This window comes from Sorex araneus, chromosome X (assembly GCF_027595985.1).
Source record: "Sorex araneus isolate mSorAra2 chromosome X, mSorAra2.pri, whole genome shotgun sequence".
In the NCBI taxonomy this organism is placed as follows: domain Eukaryota; kingdom Metazoa; phylum Chordata; class Mammalia; order Eulipotyphla; family Soricidae; genus Sorex; species Sorex araneus.
This window is the reverse complement of record NC_073313.1, coordinates 162,053,539-162,076,420: the sequence shown is the minus strand read 5'-3', so window position 1 is coordinate 162,076,420 and position 22,882 is coordinate 162,053,539. Positions and strand designations below refer to the sequence as shown.

At 49.3% G+C, this 22,882-nt stretch overlaps 1 protein-coding gene across 1 annotated transcript in view; it reads right to left on the bottom strand.

The window, feature by feature from the left end:
- The window catches only part of F5 (coagulation factor V), a 79,836-nt gene that overhangs the window by 16,430 nt on the left and 40,524 nt on the right, over positions 1–22,882 (bottom strand). Inside the window, exons 17-25 of the mRNA XM_055121213.1 lie at positions 21,808–21,973; positions 20,007–20,184; positions 17,830–17,929; positions 17,396–17,607; positions 13,037–13,187; positions 10,673–10,885; positions 4,697–7,208; positions 3,767–3,941; positions 2,806–3,042 (exon numbers count right to left, since the gene is read on the bottom strand). Coding sequence (XP_054977188.1) covers positions 2,806–3,042; positions 3,767–3,941; positions 4,697–7,208; positions 10,673–10,885; positions 13,037–13,187; positions 17,396–17,607; positions 17,830–17,929; positions 20,007–20,184; positions 21,808–21,973 — 3,944 coding nt within the window. The remainder of the gene's footprint in view (positions 1–2,805; positions 3,043–3,766; positions 3,942–4,696; positions 7,209–10,672; positions 10,886–13,036; positions 13,188–17,395; positions 17,608–17,829; positions 17,930–20,006; positions 20,185–21,807; positions 21,974–22,882) is intronic.

Below are 22,882 nucleotides of genomic sequence, written 5' to 3'. Positions count from 1 at the left end.
CTTTCTTGCTCTCTCGCTCTCTCCCTCCCTGTCTCTCACTCTCCCTTTCTGTCTCCCTCTCCCTCTCCCTATCTCTCACTTACCCTCTCCCTCCCTCTCTCCCTCTCCCTCCTTCTCCCCCTCTCTCCCTCCCTCTCTTCCCCTCTCTCCCTCTCTCGTTCTCTCTCTCCCTCTCTCACCCTTCCCCTCTTCCTCCCTCTTCCTCTCTCCCCCTCTCTCCCTCCATCTCCCTTACACTCTCTCCCTTTTTCTATCTCTCTCTTCCTTCTCTCCTCTCCATCGCTCTCTCCCTCTCTGTATCTCCTCTCTCTCAATCTCTCTTGCTCTCTCTCCCTCTCTGTATCTCCTCTCTCTCTCTCTCTTGCTCTCTCCCTCTCCCTTTCTCTCTGTCTCTCACTCTCACCCTTTCTCTGTCTCCTCTCTCTCCCCCATCTTTCACTTACTCTCTCCCCCTCTCTCCCTCTCGTTCACTCTCCCTTGTTCTCCCTCTCTCTTGCTCTCTCTTGCTCTTCCTCTCTCTCTTTCCCTCTCTCTCCGCCTCCTCCTCTCTCCCTCTCTCCTCTCCCTTTTTCTCTCCCCATTCCTCTCTCCCTCTCCCACTCCCTCTTTATCCCTCTCTCTCCCTCTCCCCCTCTCTCCCTCTCCCTTTCTCTGTCTCCCTCTCTTCCTCCTCTCCCTCTCTCACTTGTTCTCTTTCCCTATGTCTCCCTCTCTCTTACTCTTTCTTACTCTCTCTCCCTCTCCCTCCCTCTGTCTCTTACTCTCCCTTTCTCTGTCTCCCTCTGTCTCCCTTTCTCTTGTTCTCTCCCTCTCTCTCACCCTTCCCCTCTCTTTCTCCCTCTTCCTCTCTCTCCCCTCTCCCTCCATCTCCCTTACACTCTCTCCCTTTTTCTATCTCTCTCTTCCTTCTCTCCTCCTCTCCCTCGCTCCCTCTCCCTCTGTATCTCCCCTCTCTCTCGCTCTTTCTTGCTCTCTCTCCCTCTCCCTCCCTGTCTCTCACTCTCACCCTTTCTCTCTGTCTCCATCTCTCTCTCCCCATCTCTCACTTAATCTCTCCTCCTCTCCCTCTCTCTCGTTCACTCTCTCTTGCTCTCCCTCTCTCTTGCTCGTTCACTCTTCCTCTCTCTTGCTCTATTTCCCTTTCTCTCTCTTTCCCCCTCTCTCCGCCTCTTCCACTCTCCCTCTCTCTCTCCCTCTATCCCTCTCTCCTCTCCCTCTTCCTCTCTCTCCCTTTCTTTGGCTCTATCTCCCCCCCCCCCTCTCCCTGCCTCCTTTCAGGCTCTGCATGGATGACAGTCAGGAAGGCGACAGAGAAGGAAACCTGCCTTCTTAAGGCTGGGGGAAATGGCTCAAAGGCTTGGAGCATGTGCTCAGCATGTGCTCAGCATGTGCTTAGCATGTGGAGGAGCCTTGGGTGCAATCCCTGGCACCGCATGTTCCCCTGAATCGTGAGCAGGGAATAAAACTCAGCTCCTGGGCATACTTCCTCTCCCCACAAAAAAAAAAAAAAAAAAAAAAAAAGAGCAAAGGAAACCTTTCCTGATTCTCTGAATCTGTTTCTCCTCCAGGTCTGTGACATTCGTATTCCCTGCCTCTCGTGGATGCGTCACCTCAGCAAGAGAGACCGTTACGATGACAATAATCACACATTCGAGTTAACGCCGTTGCCAAGACTAGGCCCCCCCCCCCCAGTTCTGGCAACAACCCAGGGTGGAAAAAACACACGTGAACGCATTGAACAGACGATGCGGAGTCATGGGGCCGTAGCGCCTCCCTGTGACGAATCTGGGGAGCTGCACTTTGGAGAGGTCAGCTACCTTTCCTGGGGCCCAGAGGAAGAGGCGGAAGCAGAATAAAAAAATCCGATTCTGTGCTCGCTCTCCTATATCCGAAATGAAGTATTTCACTGGGGGGAGGGCACCAAATCCCTAGGGGACCATGCCATGCCAGGGATCAAACTCGGGGCCTCACGGGCCAACAGGCAGCCTAGTCACTGGAGCTTATCTCCACTTTTTTTTTCTTTTCTTTTTTTTTTTGTTTGCTTTTTGGGTCACACCCGGTGATGCTCAGGGGTTCCTCCTGGCTCTGTGCTCAGGAATTACTCCTGGCGGTGCTCAGGAGACAATACTGGATGCCGGGGATAGAAACGGGGGGTTGGCCGTGTGCAAGGCAAACGCCCTCCCCTCTGTCGGTCGCTCCGGCCCCTGATCTCTACCGGGCAGTAGAAAGAGACTGTCATGTGATGACATTTGCTTGAATCATCGTGAACACCAAGCTGGCTGAAAGGAAGGTCAGGACAATTGGCGGAGTGTCGTGACCACAGTCTAGATGTCCATCTGCGTCACAAACCTCAACCGTGGGGACCTTGCGACCCAAACTCAGATAACGAAAGAGCAAATGATAATTAGAATGAGAACGGCCGGCATCTGTCTCGGGGACAGACAGATGACGCCTTCAGGCTGCCCCTCCCCCACCCAAACACCACCCCCTCTGGCTCCCGAGACCACCCAGGAGGGTCCACCCAGGAGGATCCACCCAGGAGACCACCCAGGAGGATCCACCCAGGAGACCACCCAGGAGGATCCACCCAGGAAGATCCACCCAGGAGGATCCACCCAGGAGGCAACCCAGGAGGATCCACCCAGGAGACCACCCAGGAGGATCCACCCAGGAGGGTCCACCCAGGAGACCACCCAGGAGAATCCACCCAGGAGGATCCACCCAGGAGAATCCACCCAGGAGACCACCCAGGAGGGCCCACCCAGGAGGTGGCCGTAGCCGGGCGGGACAGCGGGCGGCACCCACCGGGTTCACGGCCGAGTAATAGGCCCAGGCGCGGCAGGCGGAGCCCGGCGTCTCGGGGCCCGAGCGGTCGGTGGCGTGCCACACGTACGTGTAGCTGCTGTTGGGTGGCACGGCGTCGTCCTCCTGGAACCACTCCGGGGAGTCGTCTTCGTACGTCTTGCCCTCGGACGACTTTTCGTAGGAGAGCCCGTGGACATGCAGAGAGAAGGGTCTGGAGGCCAGGTTTTTAAAGTGCACCTGGGGACAGACAGAAGGAGGACGAGGCTGAGACCCCGAGGGACTGACCCACGGCCAGAGCCACTGAGCGGGGCCCAGGTGAGGTGGCCATGAAGGCCCCGGGAGGCAGAGTGACTGCGGACCCGCTCCCCGAGACTTGGACCAACGATTTCATTGAAAATTGGCACAGGGGCCGGAGGGGAGGGTGTTTGCCTGGCATGCAGCCAGCCTGGGTTCGATCCCCAGCATCCCATAGGGTCCCAGAGCCCCGCCAGGAGTGATTCCAGAGTGCAGAGCCAGGAGGAACTGCTGAGCATCGCTGGGTGTGGCCCCAAAAAAGAAAAAATTATTGGCGCAAGGAGCTGGAGCATAGCACAGTGGGGAGGAAGTTTGCCTTGCACGCGGCCGACCTGGGTTCAATCCCCAGCATCCCATAGGGTCCCAGAGCACCGCCAGGAGTGATTCCTGAGTGCAGAGCCAGGCGTCAGCCCTGAGCATCGCCGGGTGGGACCCAAAAGAAAAAGAAATATTGGCAAGAGAGGCTGGAGCGATAGTCCAATGGGGATGGTGTTTGCCTGGCACACGGCCAACCCGGGTTCCATCCCTGGCATCCCATAGGGTCCCAGAGCACTGCCAGGAGTGATGCCTGAGTGCAGAGCCAGGAGGAACCCCTGAGCACTGCCACACACAATTGCATGCAGAATATTCTCGGGCCTTCCTGAGCCAGGCTCAGGGAATCACTCACCTGGATCACGTCACCCACTTCAGCCCTGATGACGGGACCGAGAATGCCAAGGTGCTCCTCATACTCGCCCCGGGGGTCCCGCTTGGTAAACGAGTGATCCAGGTATTTCTTGAAGACCACTTTCTTGTACACCGTGTCCTTCAGCCTGTCCGCTGTGTCCTCGTTCTCCATTTTACTGGAATGACAGTTTAATTTCTTACAGGAGGCTGTTATTGATGATGGCTAAGTCAATACCTGACCCTGGACGCTCAAGGAACTCAGATTAGGCATTTCCTGGAGACGATAATACTTTGTCAACTAAGCATTAAAAAGAATGTTTGGGGGCTGGAGCGACGAGATAGCGGGTAAGGCCTTGCACGTGGCAGATCCGGGTTCGATTCCCAGCATCCCATAGGGTCCCCCGAGCATCACCAGGAGTAATTCCTGCATGCAGAACCATGAGTCACCCCTGAGCATCGCCCGATGTGACCCAGAAAACAAATAAATAAATAATTTTGAAAAAGAATGTTTTGGGTCAACACCTCTAGGCAAAGGAAGTTTTCTACACCCCAAATCTGGATTTGGTACCAACTTCAATAAAATCATTTTGATGATCCCATAGGGGGGTCATGGCATTGAACCACGCACAACCCGGGTTCGATTCCCAGCATCCCATAGGGTCCCCTGAGCACTGCCAGGAATAATTATTGAGTGCAAAACCAGGAGTAACCCCTGTGCATTGCCAGGTGTGACCCTAAAAGCAAAAAAAAAAAAAAAAGAATCAGGGAAACTAATCTTGAGGTTGACAAAGAAAACGGCACAGTGCCACAGAGGAATTGCACTGCATTTAGCCCAAGGGGCACAGAACAGAGCTCTGTGGATCGCGGCTATTCATTTTATTTTCAGCAGGAGTTCGAAACTGAGAGTATGAAAGAAGAAAGCCAACCAGACCTGTGTGCGAATTTTGCATAATCCCAGATGATCTCTTCAGCCGCAATGTAATAGTACTTCCTGTTTCCGGAGTTGTTGCTACGGAGGTAAAAGGCGGCAATGTGTTCCGGGTTCCTGGAGGAATTAATGTCGGTCCGAATGTCAGTTTGGTAAGGGTCATCGTAGGTCACATAGTCCATTTCCACAACTTCCTCTTCACTGGTCACCACCTTCCTCCTGGGAATGTACTCGATGTAATCTCCGTCATCTTTCCTGAGGCCCACGATCACCGATGGGTTCAAGTCTCTCAGCCCCGGGTCACTCGACCCTGGAGGTGGCCTCTGGTCACGGTCAGGAGAAGGGAACATCCGACCACGTTCTGGAAGAGGTGGGGACTGGGACACGCCAGATGTCACTCCTGGGTGTGTAGGAGACCAGACAGGGCTGATTTCAGGCGGATGTGTTGCCTCACTGAAGTCTGAGGAAGGGGTGTTCCAGTCAAAGACTGGGGGGAAGATCAACTCATCGAGGTCTTGAGGAAGTATCTCCTCATCGAGATTGAAGGAAGTCTTCTCCCAGAAGAGGTCTGGGGAAAGGGTTACCTCACTGAGGTCTGAGGAAATGGTGTCCCGGGTGAGATCTGGGGAAAGGGTTACCTCTCTGAAGTGTGAGGAAAATTTTTCCAGGGTAAGTTCTGGGGAGAGAGTGGTCTCACTGAAGTCTGAGGAAAAAGTGGGCTCATCGAGGTCTGAGGAGAGGGTGGTCTCATCAAGGTCTGAGGAAAATGTGGTCTCACTGAGGTCTGAGGGAAGGGTGGTCTCACTGAGGTCTGAGGAAAGGGTAGTCTCACTGAAGTCTGAGGAAAGGGTGGTCTCATTGAGGTCTGAGGGAAGGGTGGTCTCACTGAGGTCTGGGGGAAAAGTGGTCTCACCAAGGTCTGGGGAAAAAGTGGTCTCATCAAGGCCTTGGGAGAGGGTGGTTTCATCGAAGTCTGGGGAAAGGATGGTCTTACGGATGCCTGAAAAGAGGGATGACCCACTGACATTTGGAGAGAAGGTTGCCAGCCTGACTTCAGGTTCCAAGGCAGACAGTCTTCGATCAAAGTGAGTAGGAAAGAACTCACTGTTGGGCGTCAATTTTGAAGAAGCTCTGTGACTAGGGTCTGTGACTGGTTGATCTTGAGTCGGGGATGGTTGAGTCTGTCCCTCTGGGGGCACCGCTGAGGAAAGATCTGGGGGAGAGCTCATCGGACTGGTGTCGCGTGGTGCTTGCTGACCGTTGTCAAGAAGTGGATGTGTAATTCTCAGGTCAAGAGTCACGGGCAGTGTCTGATTGAGGTCTGTGAGAGGAGAGGTTCTGTTGAACGTGTGAGCCAATGGGGAAGGAATCAGTGTCCTGTCTGCTGTGCCGGCACTTCCTCTGAAGCCTCTGGGAGAGAGAGGAGCATGGTGAGGAAACTTCTGTTCCCTTTTCTTCTTCCGTGTCCTTACGAAAAGTGAGTTTCTCCTCAACCCACCGTGTCTCCCATCCTGTCCCGCACGGAGCGGTCTATGTCTCATTCCAGAAAGCTCTACATGGTCTCTCTGCTCTCTGTGCTGGTCGGTGAGGTGGATTTTTTCTTCCCAGGCCCTTGAGCCAGTCTCGGGGTGCCTGAGCTTATGACCAGGCGTGCCTTCTTCTGCATTTTGGAGGACTTCATAGCTGCCTTCCTCAGACGCCACCCGCCATGTTTTGTTCAAAATCTCCGATGGGTTCTTCAGTTTGAAGACTAACGGCTTGCTGTGAACCTCCTTCTGGGGCTGCACGGGAGAAGAGCCGTCTTGGCTTGACTGTCTTCCATTGTGATGTCCTGCTACACCCATCTGGGCAGACCCGCGCCTCGAAGTTCCCCGTTTCCTTCCTGTCTTGAAGCTTTGGGGCGTCATGTGCCCTGGGCGTCTAAATCCTCTCGAACCTTCTGGATGGGGGAGCAAGCGTATGTCAGTGACCTCAGACTGTGAAGGGTCCTCTATGGGGTCTTCAGAATAAGGGCTGGACTGCTCCTTGGCAGACGGGTGGGTCTTGTCTAAGCTAACGCCTTCAGCCCGAGGATCAGCCGCAATGCCTTCTGGGAAAGCTGGGCTCTCCTGAGGTTCTGTCAAGTGATTGGTCATGAACTTGCTGCTGTCACTCAGAGAAGACGCATTGGAAGCATCGCTCGTCTGGGTCCAGAGAGAAATGGAGTCAGGATAGTCTTCCAGAGCGAGGGCGGTCAGGTTGAATTCCTCTTCCTCTGGCTGGAGCGACACATTTCGGAATGACCTGATTCCCAGTTCTGAAGCCAGGAGGTCCTGGTAATCGTCATCGTTTTCCTCGGGGTTTTCCGGAAAGTCACGCATTTTCCGTGTGGACATGGCCGTGGGGGTCGGAGCCAGTTCGTAGATGATCTCGTACGAGTCTTCGTCATCATCGTGGACACACTTCACATCTCTGAAGCGCAGCCTTAGGTTCTTGGCTCTTCGATGGGAATTCATGGTCGTTAACATCCACGTTCCTGGAAGAAGAGAAATGGGGAGAACAGCAGGTTCGAATCCAGATGAAGCTGAGAAATTGTGGGAACTAAGGGCATAGGTGGCAGAGAGTCTCTTGCGCACATGCCTGGCTGTCTTCCCTGGGGCCCCTCGGAGTGGGTGGGCTCCAGCTGCCCTCCCCGCCCCAAGCAGACTCCCGGCGGCCAAAGACCTCCGGAGTCTAGCCACAGCCATGCTCAAGGCCCCTCTCCATATGTTCAGATGAGCCTCACACATGAAGGTACCGGCAGAGGAACCCAGGTGTGTGGGACCCGGGGCTGAGACCTCCAAGGCTGCTCGGATCGGGACTGGGCCTCCTCCACCCAGATTCACCATTTCCCAGTAGCTAGGCGGTCACACCCAGGGACTGCCCACGGCGCCATGTAATCCTGCCAATGGCCAACACCCAGAGACTTAAAAGCAAGCTCCCGATATCTTATAGCCTAGTTCTCCCTCTGGGGGAACCTGGCAAACAACTGGGAGTTTCCTGCCCACATGGGAGAGCCTGGCAAGGTCCCCATGGTGTATTCATATGTCAAAACCAGTAACAAGCTGGGTCTCATTCCCCTGACCCTGAAAGAGCCTCCAATGCGGCATCATTGGGAAGGACGAGTGGAGAGAGGCTGCTAAGATCTCAGGGCTAGGACGAATGGAGATGTTACTGAGACTGCTCGAGACCCTGTAAACTTTGTTTAGGAATACTCCAGTTGATGGTGGGAAAGTGTCATGGTGGTGGGATGGGCATTCGAATATTAAATGTAACCAAATATTGTGAACTACTTTGTAAAATAAAAAGTTTAAATAAAACCAGCCTGGTGACCTGCAAAAAAAAAAAAGAATTCTCCAGGGTAATTGTTAGGGGGGTTATTCATAATAAGCAATACAAAATAAACTACTTAGCATCTGCCTTTGGGCAGGCTTTGGTGATGGGGTGGGTGGGAAAATTCAAAATAACGGTGGTGGGAAGGTAAAATGTGGTAGTATTGGTGTTGGAATATTGAATGTAATAAATGGATTGTGAACCAATAGCCAGAATCTGGAAACAAGCTGAGTGCCTGAGAACAGGCGACTGGTTAAAGAAACTTTGGTACATCTACACAATGAAATACTATGCAGCTGTTAGGAGAGATGAAATCATGAAATTTGCTTATAAGTGGATAGACAGGGAGAGTATCATGCTAAGTGAAATGAGTCAGAGAGAGAGGGACAGGCATAGAATGACCGCACTCATTTGTGGAGTATAAACTAACATAATATGAGACTGACACCCAAGGACAGTAGAGACAAGGGCCAGGAATATTCCTCCATGATTGAAAGCCTGTCTCATGAGCTGGGGGAGAAGGCAGCTGGGATGGAGAAGGGATCACTAAGTCAATGATGGTTGGAGGGATGCTCGGGATGGGAGATGTGTGCTGAGAGTAGATAAAGGACCAAACATGATGGTCTCTCAGCATCTGTACTGCAAAGCACAATGCCCAAAAGTAGAGAGAGAGTGTGGGGGAAATTGTCTGCCATAGAGGCAGGGAGAGGGTTGTATTTGGGGGGGATACTGGGGACACTGGTGGTGGAGAACATGCACTGGTAGAGGGATGGGCGTTCAGTCATTGTATGACTGAAACTCAAACATGAAAGCTTTGTCACTGTATCTCACAGTGATTCATTTAAAGTTTTTTTGAATAATTGTGAACAACTTTATAAAAATAAATTTTTTGAAAAAGAATACTCCATAGAGGTCTGGAGATGATGGAGGTTCTGGGAGCAGTTGGTGGCTCTTCAACAGTGACCCAAGAAGTAGGAACCACTCAGGAAACTCAGAAATTTGATGTTGCTTCTACATTTAACCCTTTGAACAGGAGATAGGCCAAAACTATGGCTCAGAAGAGATCTGGGAGAAGACTCATAGCACAGAGCTAGGGAGTGATTATTTCAGGACAGAGTTGGAAAGGCAGGATTCGAGAACAAAATGGACTTTCCGTACCCAAAAGAGCTCGTTAGTTCATTTGTCTTGTTTGAGAAACGAGGTTGGGGAGGCAGAGGAGATGGCGCTGGGATTAGGGACTTGCCTTGCATGTGGCTGACCCTGGTTTAATGCCAAGCACTGCTGAGAGTGACTCCTGAGCACAGAATAAAGAGTAACTGCATCTGCCCCCACCTCCCACCCCAAGCCCCCAACAAACAAAAAACAAATGGAATTGGAGTTCAGGGGAGAACGATGATGCCCCAGCCCCTAAAAAGAGAGGCATTCAGCTATTTTTTTTAAGCCCTCAAAGAATTCTGGTGGGCCCAGGACAATCGAGAATCTCTTTGAACGGGAATGATTTTTCTGGAGCACTGAAATCTCCTTTTTGAGTGTCGAGCAGAGCTGGAACTTGGCCAGGTGACAGCTAGAGTCAAAGAAACTCAGTAAGGTTGTGTTGGCTTGTTCCTCCACTAAATACGCATGATCACATTATTACCTCAGTAATATGTCCAAGCCCACGCAGATAGTGGCAGAGTGGGATTTGATAAACATTAAAAGCACTGTGGTTTCCATGATACTATATTGCCTCTAAAGACAGCCTTTAAGGTATAATAGTATATAATGACCTCCAACTTTAGTTGGGGGGTGGGGAGGAGTTCCTTAAAATACAGACAATTTAACAGAAGCAAATCTCCTTTCTTTCTTTCTTTCTTTCTTTCTTTCTTTCTTTCTTTCTTTCTTTCTTTCTTTCTTTCTTTCTTTCTTTCTTTCTTTCTTTCTTTCTTTCTTTCTTCCTTTTTTTCTTTCCTAATTCCTTCTTTCTTTCTTTCTTTCTTTCTTTCTTTCTTTCTTTCTTTCTTTCTTTCTTTCTTTCTTTCTTTCTTTCTTTCTTTCTTTCTTTCTTTCTTTCTTTCTTTCTCTCTCTCTCTTTCTTTCTTCCTTCCTTTCTTTTTTTTTTTTTTTGGTTTTTGGGTCACACCTGGCGATGCACAGGGCTTACTCTTGGCTCATGCACTCAGAAATTACTCCTGACAGTGCTCAAGGGGACCATATGGGATGCTGGGAATCGAAGCCGGGTCGGCCACGTGGAAGGTGAACGCCCTACCTGCTATGCTATCACTCCAGCCCCAGCAAATCTCTTTCGTGGTTGAATTCTTTTGCCTCCGCCCACCCTTCAACTTTATGCTTTGAGAGCCTTTATTTGTCACTTAATCCCAAGGAAGTAGAAATGAAAATTTCTATTCAAGGACTGGACTCCCTCAAGAAATTAATCCCCTAATTAGGAATCACGAGAAACACTGAAAGAAACACCTGCAAAGCATCGGAGAGAGAAGCCCAGGTCTGGGGTAGACCAGAGGGCTGCAAAGACGGCCAGAGCGGGGGTAAACCAGAAGGCTCTAGAGTTTGTTCTAGACCAGAGATGGCCCCAGAAGGCTCTAGAGTTTTGTTCTAGATCAGAGATGGCCCCCCGAGGGTTCTGGCTCTTACCCACATTATCCATGGTGACAGTCACTGACTCCCCCTTCATGGGGAAGAGGGTGAGGGTGTCCTCGTGTCTCTTCCCATAGATGAAGGAGTGTCCGGTGAAGTGAATGGTTAGAACGTCGTCCTGGGTTCCCACACTGCAGAAATGCCACTGGACAGTGTCATCAAAACAGAATCCTAGGGTGGGTATGCTCTCGGGCACGTAGCCGTTGATTGCTGAAAGGGGATAATCGGTTCATGCCAGATCTGTGCCCACCGAAGGGTATGGGAGCCTACGATGCCCCAGAGGAATGCTCTGAAGTTTTAGTTGGGCCAGCGCTATGGCTGTTCATGACACGGTTCAGGTCTGAGGTGTGAAGGGATGACACTCAAACCTCTCAACTGAGGGCATGTCCCCTGCACTGGCCCAGGGATGAGGTCAAGATAGACCCAGCCCGGGGCTGCAGTGATAGTACAGTGGGGAAAGGCGTTTCCTTGCATGCAACTGACCCGGGTTCAATCCCCCGCATCCCTTAGGGTCCCCTGAGCACCACCAGGAGGAATTCTTGAGTGTGGAGCCAGGAGTAAACCCTGAGCATTGCTGGATGTGACCCAAAAAGTAAAAAAAATGAAAGATCGGGGCTGGAGGAATAGCACAGTGGGTAGGGCGTTTGCCTTGCACGCGGCCAACCCAGGTTCGAATCCCAGCATCCCATATGGTCCCCTGAGCACTGCTTGGGGTGATTCCTGAGTGCAAAGCCAGGAGTAACCCCTGTGCATCGCCAGGTGTGACCCAAAAAGCAAAAAATAAATAAAAATAAAAAAAAGAAAGATCAACACAGCCCTCCATGCTGTTGATTTATTCTTTCATCGGCTGACTACCTGTTAAATATTTATTTCGGGAAGCCGATCTTCTCATGTGCTGGGCGGAAAGGCAGCTGGGGTGGAGAAGGGACCACTAAGCAAATGATGCTCTGAGGGCTCACTCGGGATGGGAGATGCGTGCTGAAAGTAGACTATGGATCAAACATGATGGCTGCTTGGTGCCTATGTTGCAAACCACAATACCCAAAGGAGAGAGAGAGAGAGACAGAGGGAATGTGTCTGCCACAGAGGCAGGGGGTGGGAAGGGGTGGGGGTGGCGGGAGGGACACTGAGAACATTGGTGGTAGAGAAAGGGCCCTGGTGGAGGGATGGATGCTCAAACATCGATTGAAATGTAATCATGAAAATGTATGGGGGCTGGAGTGATAGCACAGTGGGTAGGGCATTTGCCTTGCACGCGGCCGACCCGGGTTCAATTCCCAGCATCCCATATGGTTCCCCGAGCACCACCAGGAGTAATTCCTGAGTGCACGAGCCAGGAGTAACCCTTGTGCATTGCCGGGTGTGACCCCGCCAAAAAAAAGTAGTGCACCATATTTGATGGGATTTAAAGTAGAAGGCAACCAATCTTAGAGGGAAATATATTTATACATATATAATATATTTATACATACATATTTTTATATATTTATACATATATATTTATATATATATGTATAAGCACACAAGGCTCAACATTTTTTTTTGCTTTTGGGGGTCACACCTGGCGATGCACAGGGGTTACTCCTGGCTTTGCACTCAGAAATTACTCCCTGTCGGTGCTCAGGGAACCATATGGAATGCTGGGGATCGAACCCGGGTCAGCCGCATGCAAGTCAACTGCCCTACCTGCTGTGCTATCACTCCAGCCCCCAAGGCTCAACATTTAACAGCATGTTACTAATCTCTCATAGAATGGCTCCTGGTTGAAATACAACAATCTTCACACACTTTCCTCTAAGAAACCTTTTTTTGGATCATTTTTAGTGGATTTTTTATAACAAGCAATACAAAATTACAGTTCCGAGTTGCAGGCAGGATTTGGGGTTCAAGATGGAAACATTCAAAATATGGTGGTGGGAAGGTTTCATGATGGTGGGATTGGTGTTCAAATATGAAATGTAATCCAATATTGTAAACAACTTTATAAAAATAAAATTAAAAAAAGAAACCTCAGAGCACATTTTGCGATTTTGATGGGTCCTTCTTGGCACGGATATAATCTGCAGTCTCGTTACAAGTGTTGAGTTCATATATTTTATATTCAGGTGGCAAGGACCCTTGTTACCTGGTCTAACATGCATCTTCCCATTTTTCTCTGCAAACGTGCCCATGAGTATACACATATCTGTACACGTTGGGAACCAAAGACTAGGTGACTTCCAGGGGTAAACACATCTTCAACCTCTTGCTGGAATACCCCTGGGAACGGTTTCCCTGAACCGGAAGTGACGGATTTCGAGCCCAGGTACACTGTGATGGGGGGAAGGGGTGACAGAATGAATCAAGATTGTTCCCACTTACTGCTCATGATGTTGGACTCATAAAACTTGGGATTGGCACGATTCACCTCATCTGGATTTTCACAGAACTTGTTGATGTTGTCCTCAATGTACCAACTCTTATTTTCATCGAACACGGCAAATACAGCCAGTTGTTCAATGTCAGCTGTCCTCTGCAGGGGGAAATGTGATTCTTGGTGACTAAAGGTTCCGGTCAACAGCTGACAACACTCAGTTCTCAGAAACTCAAGGGGTACAGCCCTTGGGACCACAGAAGCCATAAACTCAGGGCGTTTATGAGACTTCATTGTGTCCGAGGCACTTGTTCAGGCCAAAGATAACACACAAGAGCAAATAGAGCAGATCAGAAAGTTTAGGGACAGAAATAGCCTCCTAGAAAAATACTGAAGTTGGTTGATCACCGTAATTGAACACCTTTTGGCTTGAGTGATCGGATGAATTCCAAGTAGCCACAAAGAATAACATAGGAGGTGCCATGATACACCAAAAATATCAGCTTCTGGGGGCTGGAGCGATAGCACAGTGGGGAGGGCGTTTGCCTTGCACGCGGCCGAACTGGGTTCGAATCCCAGCATCCCATATGGTCCCCCAAGCACAGCCAGGAGTAATTCCTGAGTCCAGAGCCAGGAGTAACTCTTGTGCATCACCGGGTGTGACCCCCCCAAAAAAAACTGAAAAAAATATGTATCAGCTTCTGCCAAAGATTCATTTCTGATTTGTCTAGGCATAGGTTTATTCAGCATGTTTTGGGATTGAATGTTTTTTGGTTACTACTGAACTAAATCAATGGAATAGGCATCTAAGATGATAATATGGGATGCTAATTCTATCATGGTAACATTAGAACAGTCAAATCTTTGTTCATTTACTTCTGCATAATTCTCACCAGGGGCTGGAGCGATAGCACAGCGGGTAGGGCGTTTTCCTTGCATGTGGCTGACCCAGGTTCGATTCCTCCATCCCTCTCGGAGAGCCCGGCAAGCTACCGAGAGGATCCCGCCCGCATGGCAGAGCCTGGCAAGCTCCCCGTGGTGTATTCGACATGCCAAACACAGTCACAACAAGTCTCACAATGGAGACGTGACTGGTGCTCATCCAAGCAAATAGATGAATTCTCACCAGTGACAAACAACCGTTAAGGTCTAGTTTTATTCCTTACCAAGGGTGTCTCTTTTTCCTCTCACTAGTACAGGTGTCTAAAAAGGATTTGCACACAGCTATATGGGTCCCAGGTGGTATCTCTGTAATGTCCTGTAATGCAATGGCCCTGTAATGTCACAGGAGGACTATGAGATATGGGGTGAAAGGGACAAATGGAGAGGCCACGTGACCTCAGCGAAGAGCCAATACCAACAAACCTGGAATGTGAAACTAAAGCAAAGGACACAATCACTCTATAGACTAGACATCTCCAGGGAGAGAACAGACGCCAGTGGCCACGACATGACCACAAGTCACCAGGGACAGGTCATAAATCCTGTGACATCGGCCACGGAGATGTCTTTGGAATTTCCAGGGGGCAAGGGGAGTAAAAGCAAAAAATTCACAAAGGGAGCTATAAAATAGTTCAAAATAAAATCAAAGCCGCAACACGGTGGAAGGATCTGTCCACACGAAAAGATCATCTATGGAATGGAAGAAACTATTTGAAACACAAACCTCTCACAAGGGCTGTTCATATACAGTTTGGGGCTGGAGTGATAGCACAGCGGGGAGGGTGTTTACCTGGCACTCGGCTGACCCAGGCTCAATTCCCAGCATCCCATAGGGTCCCCTGAGCACCGCCAGGAGTAATTCCTGAGTGCAGAGCCAGGAGTAACCCCTGGTATATTATTTTATTTATAAATAAATAAATAAAATAATATACAGAGAAAATAACCTGCACAGCTCAATGACAAAAGCCAAACGACCCGATTAAACAATGGGCAGAAACTGGAAATAGATTTCTCTTAAAATGTCTAGACAGGGGCTGGAGCGATAGCACAGCAGGTAGGGCGTTTGCCTTGCACGCGGCTGACTCGGGTTCGAATCCCAGCATCCCATAGGGTCCCCTGAGCACCGCCAGGAGTAATTCCTGAGTGCAGAGCCAGGAGTAACCCCTGTGCATCGCCGGGTGGGACCCAAAAAGAAAAAAAAAAAAGTCTAGACATTTCTCTTCAAATGACACACAGATGGCCAACAATTATATTCTTTTTTTTTTTTTGCTTTTTGGGTCACACACGGCGATGCACAGGGGTTACTCCTGGCTTTGCACTCAGGAATCACTCCTGGCGGTGCTCAGGGGACCCTATGGGATGCTGGGAATCGAACCCGGGTCAGCCGCGTGCAAGGCAAATACCCTCCCCGCTGTGCTATCGCTCCAGTCCCAACAATTATATTCTTAATATACTTGTTGATTTAATTTTTGTGGGGGGCACACCTGGTGATGCTCAGGGGTTCTTCCTGGTTCTGCATTCAGGGATCACTCCTGGCGGTGCTCGGGGGACCCGAGGATGGAACCCGGGTTGACTGTGTACAGGTCAAACACCCTCCCCAAAGTACTGTCTCTCTAGCCTGCTATTGGTTGAGATTTTTTATATTTTTTAGATATAATTGGTCTGGAGAGCGAGTACAGTGGTTAAGGCGCTTGTCTTGCATGCAGCTCACCCCGGTTTAATCTCCGGCTTTGTGGTTCCTGACCACTTGTATGTGACCCAAGAGCCTAACCCCTGGTAGCTTACCAAAGATCAGTTATCTTTTATCAGGACAATGCAAATCTAAACTACAACGGGGGTATCACTTTACAACTGTGAGAATAGATGGTGACCAAAAGGAAGAAACACCTTAGCAGAGGTATGGAGAAAACAGAATAATCACACACAAGTTGGTGAGAATGTAAACTGCCTGAAGGAAAACAGCCTGACAGCTCTTTAAAATGAAGAATCAAGGGGGCTGGAGTGATAGTACAGCGGAGAGGGCATTTGCCTTGCACGCGGCCAACCCGGGTTCGAATCCCAGCATCCCATATGGTCCCATATGGTCCCCTAGGCACCGCCAGGGGTGATTCCTGAGTGCAGAGCCAGGAGTAACCGCTGTGCATTGCTGGGTGTGACCCAAAAAAGAAAAAGATAAAATAAATAAAATGAAGAATCAAAAAGCCATTCAACCCAACAATCCTACGTTTTTTTTTTTTTCTTTTTGGGTCACACCCAGCGATGCTCAGGGGTTACTCCTGGCTTTGCACTCAGGAATCAACCCTGGCGGTGCTCGGGGGACCCTACGGGATGCCGGGGATCGAACCCAGATCAGCTGCCTGCAAGGCAAACGCCCTCCCCGCTGTGCTATTGCTCCAGCCCCAACAATCCTACTTTTGAAGAACCAAAACACTACCTCAAAGAATGAACGCACATTCATACATTCATCGCATCAGTTCTCACAGTTGCTGAGTTGGGAATAGTTTGTCTGCTCACTGACAGATGAGTTATAAGGAAACAGTGACCATTACATGATGATAGTGGTAAAAACGGGGAGGAAATTGGGTTACAGTGGATAGTACAGCAAGAGGGAGCTTGCCTGGCATGCGGCTGACCCGGGTTCAAATCCCCGGTCCCTCAAGCACCTCCAGGATTGAATGTGGAGCCAGGAGTAACTCCTGAGCATTGCCGGGTGTGGCCCCCAAGCAAAAAAAAAAACAAAAGAAAAAAAATGAGGGACTCCCATCCCATGTATCATAACCCCCGGAAGACCCAATACTTTTATGAAACAAGCCAGAGAAAAGCAGACAGAGGATTTCACCCATACTCCGAAGAAGCAAATGAACAAGCAAAACACAGCCAAACCACAGACTCCAAAAATTCTCCAGGAGTTACCAAGGAAGAGGTGAATAAATCCGATGAAAGGGGCCAATTGTTTTTTTTTTCTTTTTTTTTGGGGGGGGGTCACACCCGGCAATGCACAGGGGTCATTCCTGGCTCAAGCACTCAGGAATTACCCCTGGTGGTGCTCAGGGGACCCTATGGGATGCTGGGATTTGAACCCGGGTCAGCCATGTGCAAGGCAAACGCCCTACCCGCTGTGCTATCACTCCAGCCCCAAAAAGGGGCCAATTGTATGGCAAAGGATGAACTGTAGACTTCGGGTGGCAAAAAAAAGAACATGTTCTAGACAAATGTTGATTTACACTCCCTCCACTTGATACCTGTCAACTGCCGTCCGTTCAGCATTTTCTTCGCAAGTCACCGGAGGAATTGGTGTTTCATATTTGCACAAAAGAGGCTTACTTGGTATTTACCGTTCTCCCCAAAGAAAAGCCACAGGATTGACTGTTCTCGTCGGAAAACATTCCTGGAATTTCTGGAAGCCGGTTTCAAGGGCAGCCTACCTGGACACCGCGTTTGTCCAGCGACCTGCTTTTACAAATGAGCAGAATCCCGATGAGGCCAGAGGCAATGTCCCGAGTGAAGTCCACGTTACTGTGGTACGGCCTGGTCAGGCACTGGGCATCGTTTTCCGTGGGTTCATCACTCTCGAGGATGTTCCACTTGTAGGTAAACGTTTCTCCTGGCTGAACGGGTCTCGTGACGGTGTTCTGACCTGCAGGGAAATGGATTAAAAAAAATCCACTTGAGGCTGCCTCGGCACCGGCAAAGGTGGCACTGTGTTTTTGTAGAGTTGACGGAATTCCTGCAGGAAGAGACCCCGACGTTATGTTCCCCCCGAGGCCAGCAGAATGTTCCATTCGGCAAAGAGCAGGGTTGAAAGCTTATGGCAACCTCTCAGAAGTCAACTGTTTCGGGAGAAAGGAGGGGGTCAGACCTGACGTAGAAGAGGCGTTGACCTCATCTTCATAAGGCGAGAAGGTCACTCCGTGAGGGTAAATATTGTAGGGTCGGCTGGCCATGTTTTTGAACACGATCTGCAATGTTAAATGAGGTCAGCATATTAGGGTCCATCCGGGAGCATTAAGAGTGTATGTGTGTGTGGGGCCAGAGCGATAGCACAGCGGGTAGGGCGTTTGCCTTGCACGCGGCCGACCCGGGTTCGATCCCCGGCATCCCATAGGGTCCCCCGAGCACTGCCAGGAGTAATTCCTGAGTGCAAAACCAGGAGTAACTCCTGAGCATCGCTGGGTATGACCCGAAAAGAAAAAAAAAGAGTGTGTGTGTGTGTGTGTGTGTGTGTGTGTGTGCGAGACAGAGACAGAGACAGAGAGAGACAGAGAGATCTACCCACTCTCTTGTTTACTGGCACATAAACTTCTCCATTCCCCGGGAGGAAGTGATGGGAAGTTTTCATTCCCTTGGAAGGTGTGGCTCAGAAAGAAATACAGTTTTATTTTATTGTTGGTTGGGTTTTTTTTTTTTTTTTTTTTTTTGCTTTTTGGGTCACACCTGGCGATGCACAGGGGTTACTCCTGGCTTTGCACTCAGGAATTACCCCTGGACGTGCTCAGGGGACCATATGGGATGCTGGGATTTGAACCCGGGTCGGCCGCGTGCAAGGCAAACGCCCTACCCGCTGTGCTATCTCTCCAGCCCCTATTGTTGGTTTTTAGGACATGCACAGGGGTGCTCAGGGCTGACTCCTGGCTCTGTGCTCAGGGATCACTCCTGGCGGGGCTGGGGGGACCCTCTGGGATGCTGGGTATCGAAGGCAGCCCCAGAAGCCTGGCTTAAGAAGTGATCAGCCCTGACAATTCATCGTCCTCCCCACCCTCTGCTCCTCCTCGTTCACTGTGACCACACCTGCGTCTGAATCTACTCCTTCTCCCCTTTCCGGTGATCTCAGACCTCTGAGAACCACTTCCTTGGACATAATTTTTTTTTAGGTGGGAGTAAATAACCCGATTATGAATTTCTGAAGAGGCGTATGTACACACCCATTAAAGGACCAGGAATCTGGGGAGGAAGAGAGAAAGGCAGCTCTTTGTCCTTTTTCTGGTTTTAAATAAAGCGAGTCATAATCCACTGACACGCTTCCGGTTCACCTCATGCAGAGGTGGAGAGGGGTACTCTGCATAGCATCAGAGTTCTCGTTGGGGATCCTTAACCTTCAAAAACAGAACCTCATTCACCAAGCTGAGTGCCAAATCCTCTGACCTGCCCCTTATCCATAGGTGATCCCACTCGGAATCTTGTCCAGGGCCACTCGTTATCAAAAGCTTGCTTTCTGACAAGCCAATTCTTCTCTAACTATTCTGAATGATCTCGATAGACACAGGAAGTGTGTCCCAACAGATACAGAAAGTGTGATCCCAACGGAGACGGAAAGTGTGATCCCAACAGGGATAGGAAGTGTGATCCCAATAGAGGCAGGAAGTGTGATCCCAACGGAGACGGAAAGTGTGATCCCAACAGGGATAGGAAGTGTGATCCCAATAGAGGCAGGAAGTGTGATCCCAACAGGGACGGGAAGTGTGATCCCAACAGAGGCAGGAAGTGTGATCCCAACAGGGACAGGAAGTGTGATCCCAACAGAGGCAGGAAGTGTGATCCCAACAGGGACAGGAAGTGTGATCCTAACAGGGATAGGAAGTGTGATCCCAACAGGGACGGGAAGTGTGATCCCAACAGAGGCAGGAAGTGTGATCCCAACAGGGACGGGAAGTGTGATCCCAACTGAGACGGGAAGTATGATCCCAACTGAGACGGGAAGTGTGATCCCAACTGGGATGGGAAGTGTGATCCCAACAGGGATGGGAAGTATGATCCCAACTGAGACGGGAAGTGTGATCCCAACTGGAACGGGAAGTGTGATCCCAACTGGGACGGGAAGTGTGATTTCATCCTAATTGCGCTCACTCATGGTGCTACTTCTGAATAATTTTATGAAGTGCCTTGGATTCTTGGTACTGCAAGGAAGGCTGTGAGTAAACGCTAGCACCAAGGAAGCATGAAAAGCTACCTTTGGGTGGAAAAAATGATTGAGCTGTACTTTGCCTCTGTCTTTCACTATTTCATTCGTGAAATATTTCATTTCTCTGTGTTACTTACTTTGAGCGTATCTCGGACCTGGGCTCTGATAACAGGCCCCAAGATTCCATCTTCTTGGGCATTGGGGTTTTCCAGGCGTTTGGTGAAGGATGCATCTTCATATTGTCTGTAGACGACTTTCTTATATTGTTTTCCAATTTGGTTTGAGAAATTATCCAAGTGAAGAGATCTATATTTTCTTCAAATGAAAATTTAAAAAAATTAAACCAGTTTCTCAAGCAGAGACTCCAGTAGGATAGAGGGGAAACACACACACACAGACACACACAGACACACACAGACACACACACATACACAAAACCCTTGTGCTGAGAAGTTTAGCTCTTGGAGGAACTAAAATTTTATATAAGGGAAATTTTTATATTTAAAAAATCTAAAATTTATATTGTTTATTTATATTATTTAAATAATTAACAAATAATTATTCTTTATTATAATAAATATTTATACAAAAATAAATAATATATTTATATTATAATATAGTATATAAATATACAAATATACATAAAATAATAATAAATAATTATTAATATTATTTATATTATTTATATTAAAATTTTAAACATTTTTTATAAGGGAAAAATATCTTGATGTGGTTTGTTGAAGTGCAGTCATCTTTGGTCTAGTTAGAAAACAAGAAACTTTTGAGATAAGATCCGGAGCTGCTGAGTGCGAAACGGACCCTCTGCTCCTAAAGACTATGGTCCGAGAGGTCTTCTAACCCATTTTGGCACCCAGAGTGGCTAGTTACAGAAATGCATCTAGACTGTGAACTGAGCTAAAATATTATCAGAAATCCAAAAGCTCATAGAGTCTTCATTCTCAGCAATGAAAAGAAATTGTTAGGGGCTGGAGCAATAGCACAGCGGGTAGGGCGTTTGCTTTGCACGCGGCCAACCCGGGTTCGATTCCCAGCATCCCATAGGGTCCCCCGAGCACCGCCAGGAGTAATTCCTGAGTGCAGAGCCAGGAGTGACTCCTGTGCACTGCCAGGTGTGACCCAAAAAGAAAAAAAAATTATTAAACGATGCCTTTTCAGCAGGCCTGATTGTTGGGGAAAAATTCCAAGCAATAATAGTGAGTTCTCTATAGAAATATTGAATGGATTCAAAGTATAGAGAGAACAAAGTGAGGATCATTAGCTACTTAGGTGGGGGCTAGGTGGGAGAGGGGTATTTTGGGGTGCTTAGTGGTGGAACATGTACACTGGTGAAGGGATGGGGGTTCAATCATTATACGACTGAGACTTAAACCTGCAAGCTTTGTATTTTTTTTTTTCACGGTGATTCAATAAAATAAAAACTTTGAAAAAAAAAAAGAAAACAAGAAACTTTTTTTTTTTTTTTGCTTTTTTTGGGTCACACCCGGCAATGCACAGGGGTTACTCCTGGCTCTGCACTCAGGAATTACCCCTGGCGGTGCTCAGGGGACCATATGGGATGCTGGGATTTGAACCCGGGTCGGCTGCGTGCAAAGCAAACGCCCTACCCACTGTGCTATCTCTCCAGCCCCGTGAAAACAAGAAACTTTTTAGCTAACTTCCTGCTCAAATCAGAGGTGGCTGGTTGGAGATAACACCCTGTTTTTCTCCCCGACTCTCTACTTGCTGGAGTATCCCAACTCTGGCTTATCTCGGGGGAAAGGTCTACACTCGCTGAAAGAGGAAGATCCTCGAGGATTGTTTTTAAGCTTTTCCCATCACTTCCTCAATGCCTTTAGGCCTTATCGCCTCACTGCCTTCCCACGTCCTCGTGGAAAAAACCTTGAGATGTCCCAGGGGGGTCAAGGGTCCCCCACTCACTTGTCCATACTGGTGGGAATGATGGGAGCATAGTCCCAAATAACTTCTTCTGCCGCTATGAAGTATTCCCACCGCTTGATGTGTCGCCTTTGCTCCCGAGTGAGCGTTTTCGACTTCCTGGTCTTCTTGGGGCAGTTCTTGACGGCGATATGCGCCTGCATGCCAGCTAAAGGGCACAGAGACGGTGAGAGAACTAGGGAAGGGGGTGCTGGAGGAATGGGTTAGTGCGTGCGCTTTGCGTGCTGGAGGTGGGAGTTCAACGCCCTTCGACCACCACACAGTTACCGGACGAGCAAGAACTACCCCAGGGTAGAGAGTTGGGAGAAAGAAGTTGTGACCCCGAATAAAACAAACAACAAAAGAATTGAAGAGGAGAAATGAGGGCTGGAGCGATAGCACAGCGGGGAGGGCATTTGCCTTGCATGTGGCAGACCCGGGTTCGATTCCCGGCATCCCACAGGGTCTCCTGAGCACCGCCAGGAGTAATTTCTGAGTGCAGAGTCAGGAGTAACCCCTGAGCATCACTGGGTGTGACCAAAAAGAGAGAGAAAAAAAAGAGGAGAAATGAAATCTGGATTAAGAGATAAAACAGAGCTAGAAAGATAGTTTGACCTTGTATGTGGATGACCCAGGCTTGATCCACAGCCCCCTGGGTGGTCCCCTGAGCCCCCAGGAGTAATCCCTGAGTGCAGAGCAAGGAGTAAATCCTGAGCATCATGGAGGAGTATATTCACCCTTAGCCCCCGGACTCCTTCAAAATAAAAGCACTGTCGTTCTGTATCACTGTCATCCCGTTGTTCATCGATTTACTCGAGCGGGCACCAGTCACGTCTCCGTGGTGAGACTTATTGTGACTGTTTTTGACATATCAAATACGCCACGGGGAGCTTGCCAGGCTCTGCCGTGCGGGCAGGATCCTCTCGGTAGCTTGCCGGGCTCTCTGAGAGGGACAGAGGAATCGAACCCATGTTAGCTGCATGCAAGGCCAACGCCCTACCCGCTGAGCTATCTCTCCAGTCCAGTCTATGAGTCATGGAGGATGAAAATTTCACTGTGGAAATTTCACTGCAGGGCT